Below are 10,091 nucleotides of genomic sequence, written 5' to 3'. Positions count from 1 at the left end.
TCAAAGGAATCTTGGCGAGTCGCTGCAGTGCATCTTGTAGACGGTACACACTGCTGCCGCTGTGCGTCGGTGGTGGAGGGAGTTAGCATGTCAATCGAGCGGGGACTACTAAGTCAGCATGTGTGTGTGTGTGTGTGCAGCAGTGTGCGCAAGTGTATGTGCAAACGTATGTGGGTTAGTGATTGAGACTATGCGAGTGTGCGCAAGTATGAGAGTGTGTGTGAGGATGTATATGTGTCAATGTATTCGTGAGAGACAGGTAGGAACACATATGGATGCCACTCAAGAACGAAGGCTAACATCCCCCCTCACACAGAGCCTCCTGACAATACTGTGCAAAGCCCAGAGGGATGGACAGATGCTACAACCAGAACTGGTTCCTACACAGTGTGCAGACACCACAAGATCCAACATGCCCCCACAAGCGGAGAGACAAAGGACAGTCAGAATTTGATGCAGATACCTGAACTAAATGCTGCAGAGGCAGTGAAAGGGGTTAACCCTTTCTGGAACATCCACTCCTAAATGAACACCGACTGGTGTCTCTCAGTCCCCCCTCTCTCTCTCAGGGAGATATCTGTACACTGACTGGTGTCTCTCAGTCCCTCCTCTCTCTCAGGGAGATATCTGTAAACTGACTGGTGTCTCTCAGTCCTCTCTCTCAGGGAGATATCTGTACACTGACTGGGTGTGTCTCAGTCCTCTCTCTCTCAGTGAGGTATCTGTAAACTGACTGGCGTCTCTCATTCCCCTCTCCCAGGGAGATATAGAAACATAGAAATCCTACAGTACAGAGACCATTCGACCCATCGAATCTGCACCGACCACAATCCCAGCCAGGCCCTACCCCCCATATTCCTACATATCTAACCCGCTAATCCCTCGAATCTACGCATCCCAGGACACTAAGGGGCAATTTTTTAGCTTGGCCAATCAACCTAACCCGCACATGTTTGGACTGTGGGAGGAAACCGGAGCACCCGGAGGAAACCCACAAAACACGAGGAGAATGTGCAAACTCCACACAGACAGTGACCCAAGCCGAGAATCGAACCCAGGTCCCTGGAGCTGTGAAGCAGCAGTGCTAACCACTGTGCTACCGTGCCGCCCCAAAGTAAGGTTTATTTATTAGTCACAAGCAAGGCTTACATTAACACTGCAATGAAATGACTGTGAAATTCCCCTAGTCGCCACACTCCAGCACCTGTTTGGGTCAATGCACCTAACCAGCACATCTTTCAGACTGTGGGGGGAAAGCGGAGCACCCGGAGAAAACCCATGCAGACATGGGGAGAACGTGCAAACTCCACACAAACAGTGACCCAAACCGGGAATCGAACCCAGGTCCCTGGCGCTGTGAGGCAGCAGTGCTAACCACTGTGCCACCATGCCGCCCCATCTATATCTATACACTGACTGGTGTCTTTCAGTTCCCCCCCCCTCACTCCATCATCCCTCTCTCTGTGAGGTATCTGTACACTGACTGGTGTCGCTTAGTGCTCTCTTTCTCAGGGAGATATCTGTACACTGACTGGTGTGTCTCAGTCCTATCTCTCTCAGTGACGTTATCTGTACATTGCCTGGTGTCTCTCAGTCCCCTCTCTCAGGGAGATATCTGTACACTGACTGGTGTCTCTCAGTCCCGTTCTCCCCGCCACCCCCCTCATCTCTCTCCCTCTGTGAGGTATCTGTGCACTGACTGGTGTCTCTTAGTGCCCTCTCTCTGTGAGGTATCTGTACACTGACTGGTGTCTCTCAGTCCCCTCTCTCTCAGGGAGATATCTGTACACTGACTGGTGTCTCTCAGTCCCCTCTCTCTCTCTCAGGGAGATATCTGTACACTGACTGGTGTGTCTCAGTCCTCTCTCTCTCAGTGAGGTATCTGTACACTGACTGGTGTCTCTCAGTCCCCTCTCTCTCAGGGAGATATCTGTACACTGACTGGTGTCTCTCAGTCCCCTCTCTCTCTCTCAGGGAGATATCTGTACACTGACTGGTGTGTCTCAGTCCTCTCTCTCTCTGTGAGGTATCTGTACACTGACTGGTGTCTCTCAGTCCCCTCTCTCTCTCTCAGGGAGATATCTGTACACTGACTGGTGTGTCTCAGTCCTCTCTCTCTCAGTGAGGTATCTGTACACTGACTGGTGTCTCTCAGTCCCCTCTCTCTCTCTCAGGGAGATATCTGTACACTGACTGGTGTGTCTCAGTCCTCTCTCTCTCAGGGAGATATCTGTACACTGACTGGTGTCTCTCAGTCCCCTCTCTCTCTCTCAGGGAGATATCTGTACACTGACTGGTGTCTCTCAGTCCCCTCTCTCTCTCTCAGTGAGGTATCTGTACACTGACTGGTGTCTCTCAGTCCCCTCTCTCTCTCTCAGGGAGATATCTGTACACTGACTGGTGTCTCTCAGTCCCCTCTCTCTCTCTCAGGGAGATATCTGTACACTGACTGGTGTGTCTCAGTCCTCTCTCTCTCAGTGAGGTATCTGTACACTGACTGGTGTGTCTCAGTCCTCTCTCTCTCAGTGAGGTATCTGTACACTGACTGGTGTCTCTCAGTCCCCTCTCTCTCTCTCAGGGAGATATCTGTACACTGACTGGTGTCTCTCAGTCCTCTCTCTCTCAGTGAGGTATCTGTACACTGACTGGTGTCTCTCAGGGAGTGCCGCACTGTTTGAGAGCTCTGCACTGTTGGCGGTGCCATCCTTGGGAATGGGATATGATTTGCATGGCCCCTGTCTGCCACTCGGATGGAAGGAACAGCTTCTCCAGCCGGGATTTGAGGAAGAGTGTGTTCGGGAGTGCGGGCCGGTGGGAGGGAATGAGACGAGACCTCCCCAGTGTCCTGGGCATGACATGCACCTCCCGTCGATCAACATGGCGATGGAAGGAAAGGGAGAGAAAACACAGACGTGGGATCTTGCTGTGCGGCCAAGCGGCCTTCCCTGGAGGAGAGGGCTGCAGCATCATAGTGCATGGGTCGAGTGTGAAGAGCTTCGGGATGAGCAAGACGATAGAGCAACACGGTTACTGTCGGTAACAGGGGCAGCTGGGTGGGCGATCAAGCATTGCCTGTGATGAACCAGTACACCTGGGATGGGCCGAAGGGCCTCTGTATCTTCATAAGTTCATAAGATATGGGAGCAGAATTAGGCCATTTGGCCTATTGAGTGCTCTCCACCATTCGATCATGGCTGATATGTTCCTCATCCTTATTTTTCTGCCTTCTCCCCATAACCTTTCAACCCATTAAAAAACTGTCTAACTCCTTAAATTCACTCACTGTTCCAGCATCCTTTGGGGGAGCGAATTCCACAGATTCACCACCCTTTGGGAGAAGTAGTTTCTCCTCAACTCTGTTTTAAATGTCCTCCCCCTTATCCTAAGACTATGACCTCTCATCCTAGAATGCCCCACAAGTGGAAGCATCCGCTCCAGGTCTACTTTACCCACACCTGCCTGTCTGGGCCGGAGGATTCGAAGGAAACCCCAGGGACACCTCAGCATGGCTGGGATGTGGTTTTTCACAAAGCGATGAGACACAGCAATCCGCGGAGAAGTCGTTTTCTTTTATTAAACTCCCGCCCCAGCCCGCGGCGATTGTTTCAGACCCTCCTGTGGGTTCCCACACCTGGGGTCTTCAGTCCAGCTCCGGGACCCCTTGGACCATCACCCTCGCCGCTCCCCCAGCCTCCCCCCCCCGCCCCTCGCGCCCTGCTCGCTCCCTCCGTCAGGCCTGGATGGTGCTTTTCGCGCTGAACGCCAAATAATAGACCAGTAAACCAATCGCCGCGGCAACCACTTCAGTCGCAACCCAAGGTCCGTTCCAGGCTCCCTGAGTGGGGGGGGGGGGGGAAGAGAAATCAGAGTCTTATTGAGACAAGGTGACAGTGAACTTAACACACAGATACAAGCAGGCCGCGCGGCACGGGGGTGGGGGGAGACGCGGAGCGGCGCGGGGAGGGGGGGGGACACAGAGCAGCGCGGGGGGGGTGGGGGGTCATGGTGGCGGGAAGAGCAGGATTCTGGGAGAGAGCGGTAGGCCACACACACCTCAGTGTAGAAGGTTACTCACCCGATGGTCCACGCTGACAATGAACAGGGGCTTGATATCTGACAGGTTCTCATTGCTTCTCTGAGCCTTCGAGTGAGAGAAATGAGGGAGAGAATAAGAGACAGTGAGAGAGGTTCAGTAAACTGGGACTTCCTCAGTAGCTGGTGGACCCTGTGACATTACAGGGATGCTGTCTCTAATATCACACAACTCACAGCATCAATGACAGGGGAACTTGCAGGCGGTGGGTGTTCCCCATGGCGTCTGCTGCCCTTGTCCTTCTAGTGGGTAGAGGTGGTGGGTTTGGGCGGCGCTGTCGAAGGAGCCTTGGTGAGTCGCTGCGGTGCATCTTGTAGACGGTACACACTGCTGCTGCTGTGCGTCGGTGGTGGAGGGAGTGAATGTCGAGGGTGGGGGGGTTAGCGTGTCGATCGAGCGGGGGGGGGCTGCTTTGTCCCGGATGGTGTCGAGCTTCTCGAGTGTTGTCGGAGCCGCGCTCATCCAGGCGAGTGGGAGAGTATTCCATCACACTCCTGACTCGTGCCTTGTAGATGGTGGACAGGCTTTGCGGGGAGTCAGGAGGTGAGTTACTCTCCGCAGGATTCCCAGCCTCTGACCTGCTCTGGGAGCCACAGTATTTATACGGCTGGGTCCAGTTCAGTTTCTGCTCAATGGTGACCCCCCAGGATGTTGATAGTGGGGGGGGATTCAGCGATGGGAATGTCATTGAATGTCAAGGGGAGATGGTTGGATCCTCTCTTGTTGGAGGTGGTCATTGCCTGGTGCTTGTGTGGGGTGAATGTTACTCACCACTTGTCAGCCCGAGCCTGGATATTGTCCGGGTCTCGCTGCATTTGGACACGGGCTGAAAACATTTTCTCCTTACTTACTCAATCGAAATCTCCCCTTGTGATTTTTCTAAGTGTCGATTAAATCTTTCCCTTCACCCTCTCTGCTCCAAGATGATAGTTCACCGAGCAGAAACTGATAGCCAAGTTCCACACGCATGAGGATGGCCTCAACCGGGATCTTGGGGTCATGTCACACTACCTGTAACCCCCACCATTTGGCCTGGGCTTGCAAAATCCTACTCGCTGTCCTGGCTTGAGACAGTTCACACTTCTCTAACCTGTGCTTAACCCTCTCTCCACTTGCATTGTCTGTACCTGTAAAGACAAGACTTGTTTAGACTTGCATTCCAACCATTATCTTGCAATTCAGTCTGTGTCTTTATATACCCTGTCTGTGAACCCAACTCTCCACTCACCTGATGAAGGAGCAGCGCTCTGAAAGCTCGTGATACCAAATAAACCGGTTGGATTTTAACCCGGTGTTGTGAGACTTCTTACTGTGTCTACCCCAGGCCAACGCCGGCAGCTTCACGCCAAGATGATGGAGCTGTTTAAAATGTTAGTTAGGACACAGCTAGAGTACTGTGTGCAGTTCTCGTCGCCCATAGAGGGTGCAGAGGAGATTCCCCAGGGTGGTGTCTGGGCTGGAGAGTTTCAGCGATGGAGAGAGGCTGGTTAGGCCGGGGTTGTTCTCCTCAGAGCAGCGAAGGCTGAGGGGGGACCTGATCGAGGTGTCCAAAGTTATGAGGGTCATAGATAGGGTGGATTGGAAGGAACTTTTCCCTTTAGTAGAGGGGTCAGTAACCAGGGGGCATTGATTTAAGATCAGAAGGCAGGAGATTTAGAGGGGATTTGAGGAGAAACTGTTCACCCCGAGGGTGGTGGAGGTGGGAACCCTCACAACACTAAAGAAACATTTAGAAATATAGAAAAACTACAGCACAAAACAGGCCCTTCGGCCCCACAAGTTGTGCCGAACATATCCCTACCTTTTAGGCCTACCTAAAACGCTCCATCCTATTAAGTCCCATGTACTCATCCAGGAGTCTCTTAAAAGACCCTATTGAGTTCGCCTCCACCACCACTGACGGCAGCCGATTCCACTCGCCCACCACCCTCTGTGTGAAAAACCTCCCCCTAACATTTCCCCCGTACCTACCCCCCAGCACCTACCCCCCAGCACCTTAAACCTGTGTCCTCTCGTAGCAGCCATTTCCACCCTGGGAAAAAGCCTCTGAGAGTCCACCCGATCTATGCCTTTCAACATCTTATACACCTCTATTAGGTCTCCTCTCATCCTACGTCTCTCCAAGGAGAGATCATTTGAATACCAACCAGTTCAAATTCTAGTTTGGCCGTTTGAGATTTTCAATTCTTCTTAAAAATCTGGAATCAGTGAAATAGCGAACTGGTCTATCAAGCAAACTGGTTCACCGAGACCCGGCACTTGGAAACTCCCCAGTGTACAATGCTATGGACCAAGTGCTGGGAAACGGGATTAGACTAGATAAATGCTCGACAGACAGCAAAGACACGATGGACCGAAGAACCTCTTTTTAGTGCTGGAAAACTCTATGACTCTCTTAAGCAGGACAATCCCGGATTCTCCGGGTCTGAGATCCGGACACACAACTCACTTTTCTCAAAGCGCTGTAAGATTCCTCATCCAGAAACTTCACTTCGTACGTCCCAGACTTGGCAGCTTTGTGCTCGGAGCTCCAGGAAACCTGCGGCAGCAGTGAGAACAGGCAGGCGTTAGCCAGGTCAGTGATACCCCGGGGGGAAGGAAACCCACCCAGGAACTGCCCCTGGGGCTTAGACAAGCTGCGTAACCACGGCTGGCTTCTTGTGGGACCTCGCTGTGCGCTGACCGCCTCCTGGCGTGACAAGGGCACGGACAGAATTCCGGGGGTCGGCCTCGGGGTTCAGGGATCATTCCCGGGATTAAATCCAGACCCAGGGAGTGCACCCCCATCAGAGGGAGGGGGAAGCACCCCCGTCTGAGGAAAGGGGGAAGACCTGCGTCCACGGAGGGGATTGGGGGGCGGGTGGAACCACATCCGGAGCACATTCTGATCCGAACCCCATTCATCCCCACCCAACATCTCAAGTCGAAACCCCTACCCCCCCCCGCACTCTTTCCCCCCTCCCGCTCCCCCAAACCCTGAGCCCACCCTACCTGGTAACGGCCAACATCCTGACCCCGCGTGACAGGGAACTGTTTGCCACTGATGTCTGCGTACAGCACCACGTTCTGTGGGGAGAGGGTTCCAACCATTAGTTACTCATCAATGTAACAGTTACCTCACTGGACCCAGCAGTCAGACACCTCCACAAACAAGGTGGTCACAACGTCACCGGCAGACACCCCCTGGACCCCCACGCGAACACTCGGTGGAGCCGGGGGAAGGTATGGACGACCCAGCACAAGGATAAATGAGGGACATTCGCAAGGTCACGAAGCAACCGATCAGCTGAATGGGGAAATCAAGAGGCTTTCTGGGCCTGGTCAGTCAGTGGCTCAGTGTAGGGTCAGGGATTGATACAGGGCTGGGGGGGGGAGTGGGATTAGTTTGGGGATTAATACGGGGCAATAGGGAGAGCGGGGCAGTGAGATTAATACAGGGCAGAGGGGAGAGCGGGGCGGTGGGATTAGTTTGGGGATTGATACAAGGCTATGGGGAGAGAGCAGGGCTGTGGGATTAGTTTGGGGATTGATACAAGGCTATGGGGAGAGAGCAGGGCTGTGGGATTAGTTTGGGATTGATACAGGGCTATGGAGAGAAAGCGGGGCAGTGGGATTAGTTTGGGGATTGATACAAGGCTATGGGGAGGGAGCGGGGCTGTGGGATTAGTTTGGGGATTGATACAAGGCTATGGGGAGGGAGCGGGGCAGTGGGATTAGTTTGGGGATTGATACAGGGCTATGGAGAGAAAGCGGGGCTGTGGGATTAGTTTGGGGATTGATACAAGGCTATGGGGAGGGAGCGGGGCAGTGGGATTCGTTTGGGGATTGATACAGGGCTATGGGGAGAGAGCAGGGCTGTGGGATTAGTTTGGGATTGATACAGGGCTATGGGGAGAGAGCGGGGCAGTGGGATTAGTTTGGGGATTAATACCGGGCTATGGGGGGAGAGCGGGCAGTGGGATTAGTTTAGGGATTGATACAGGGCTATGGAGAGAGAGCAGGGCTGTGGGATTAGTTTGGGGATTGATACAGGGCTATGGAGAGAAAGAGGGGCAGTGGGATTAGTTTGGGGATTGATACAGGGCTATGGAGTGCGGGGCAGTGGGATTAGTTTGGGATTGATACAGGGCTATGGAGAGAGAGCTGGGCAGTGGGATTAGTTTGGGATTGATACAGGGATATGGGGAGAGAGCGGGGCAGTGGGAGTAGTTTGGGGATTGATACAGGGTTACGGGGAGACAGCGGGGCAGTGGGGTTAGTTTGGGGTTGATACAGAGCTGTGGGGAGAGAGCAGGGCAGTGGGATTAGTTTGGGATTGAGACAGGGCTGTGGGGAGAGAGCGGGGCAGTGGGATTAGTTTGGGATTGATACAGGGCTATGGGGAGAGAGCGGGGGAGTGGGATTAGTTTGGGGATTGATATAGGGCTATGGGGGGAGAGCGGGCAGTGGGATTAGTTTAGGGATTGATACAGGGCTATGGAGAGAGAGCAGGGCTGTGGGATTAGTTTGGGGATTGATACAGGGCTATGGAGAGAAAGAGGGGCAGTGGGATTAGTTTGGGGATTGATACAGGGCTATGGAGAGAAAGCGGGGCTGTGGGATTAGTTTGGGGATTGATACAAGGCTATGGGGAGGGAGCGGGGCAGTGGGATTCGTTTGGGGATTGATACAGGGCTATGGGGAGAGAGCAGGGCTGTGGGATTAGTTTGGGATTGATACAGGGCTATGGGGAGAGAGCGGGGCAGTGGGATTAGTTTGGGGATTAATACCGGGCTATGGGGGGAGAGCGGGCAGTGGGATTAGTTTAGGGATTGATACAGGGCTATGGAGAGAGAGCAGGGCTGTGGGATTAGTTTGGGGATTGATACAGGGCTATGGAGAGAAAGAGGGGCAGTGGGATTAGTTTGGGGATTGATACAGGGCTATGGAGTGCGGGGCAGTGGGATTAGTTTGGGATTGATACAGGGCTATGGAGAGAGAGCTGGGCAGTGGGATTAGTTTGGGATTGATACAGGGATATGGGGAGAGAGCGGGGCAGTGGGAGTAGTTTGGGGATTGATACAGGGTTGCGGGGAGACAGCGGGGCAGTGGGGTTAGTTTGGGGTTGATACAGAGCTGTGGGGAGAGAGCAGGGCAGTGGGATTAGTTTGGGATTGAGACAGGGCTGTGGGGAGAGAGCGGGGCAGTGGGATTAGTTTGGGGATTGATACAGGGCTATGGGGTGAGAGCGGGGCAGTGGGATTAGTTTGGGGATTGATATAGGGCTATGGAGAGAGAGCAGGGCAGTGGGATTAGTTTGGGATTGATACAGGGATATGGGGAGAGAGCGGGGCAGTGGGAGTAGTTTGGGGATTGATACAGGGTTACGGGGAGACAGCGGGGCAGTGGGGTTAGTTTGGGGTTGATACAGAGCTGTGGGGAGAGAGCAGGGCAGTGGGATTAGTTTGGGATTGAGACAGGGCTGTGGGGAGAGAGCGGGGCAGTGGGATTAGTTTGGGGATTGATACAGGGCTATGGGGTGAGAGCGGGGCAGTGGGATTAGTTTGGGGATTGATATAGGGCTATGGAGAGAGAGCAGGGCAGTGGGATTAGTTTGGGGATTGATACAGGGCTAGGGGGAGAGAGCGGGGCAGTGGGATTAGTTTGGGGATTGACACAGGGCTATGGGGAGGGAGCGGGGCAGTGGGAGTAGTTTGGGGATTGATACAGGGCTAGGGGGAGAGAGCGGGGCAGTTGGATTAGTTTGATGATTGACACAGGGCTATGGGGAGGGAGCGGGGCAGTGGGATTAATTTGGGGATTGATACAGGGCTAGGGGGAGAGAGCGGGGCAGTGGGAGTAGTTTGGGGATTGATACAGGGCTATGGGGAGAGAGCGGGGCAGTGAGATTAGTTTGGGGATCGATACAGGGCTATGGGGGGAGAGCGGGGCAGTGGGATTAGTTTGGGGATTGATACAGGGCTATGGGGAGAGAGTGGGGCAGTGGGATTAGTTTGGG

The 10,091-nt window shown here is 53.7% G+C and overlaps 1 protein-coding gene across 1 annotated transcript in view; it reads right to left on the bottom strand.

Moving 5' to 3' along the window:
- Positions 1–3,548: 3,548 nt before the first annotated feature.
- Positions 3,549–10,091, bottom strand: part of ssr4 (signal sequence receptor, delta) — a 16,061-nt gene continuing 9,518 nt past the window's right edge. Inside the window, exons 3-6 of the mRNA XM_078207310.1 lie at positions 7,085–7,159; positions 6,543–6,632; positions 4,076–4,141; positions 3,549–3,835 (exon numbers count right to left, since the gene is read on the bottom strand). Coding sequence (XP_078063436.1) covers positions 3,731–3,835; positions 4,076–4,141; positions 6,543–6,632; positions 7,085–7,159 — 336 coding nt within the window. The 3' untranslated portion in view covers positions 3,549–3,730. The remainder of the gene's footprint in view (positions 3,836–4,075; positions 4,142–6,542; positions 6,633–7,084; positions 7,160–10,091) is intronic.

Source organism: Mustelus asterias, unplaced genomic scaffold (genome assembly GCF_964213995.1).
Source record: "Mustelus asterias unplaced genomic scaffold, sMusAst1.hap1.1 HAP1_SCAFFOLD_2202, whole genome shotgun sequence".
Taxonomy (NCBI): Eukaryota; Metazoa; Chordata; class Chondrichthyes; order Carcharhiniformes; family Triakidae; genus Mustelus; species Mustelus asterias.
This window is presented reverse-complemented; position numbering and strand designations above follow the sequence as displayed.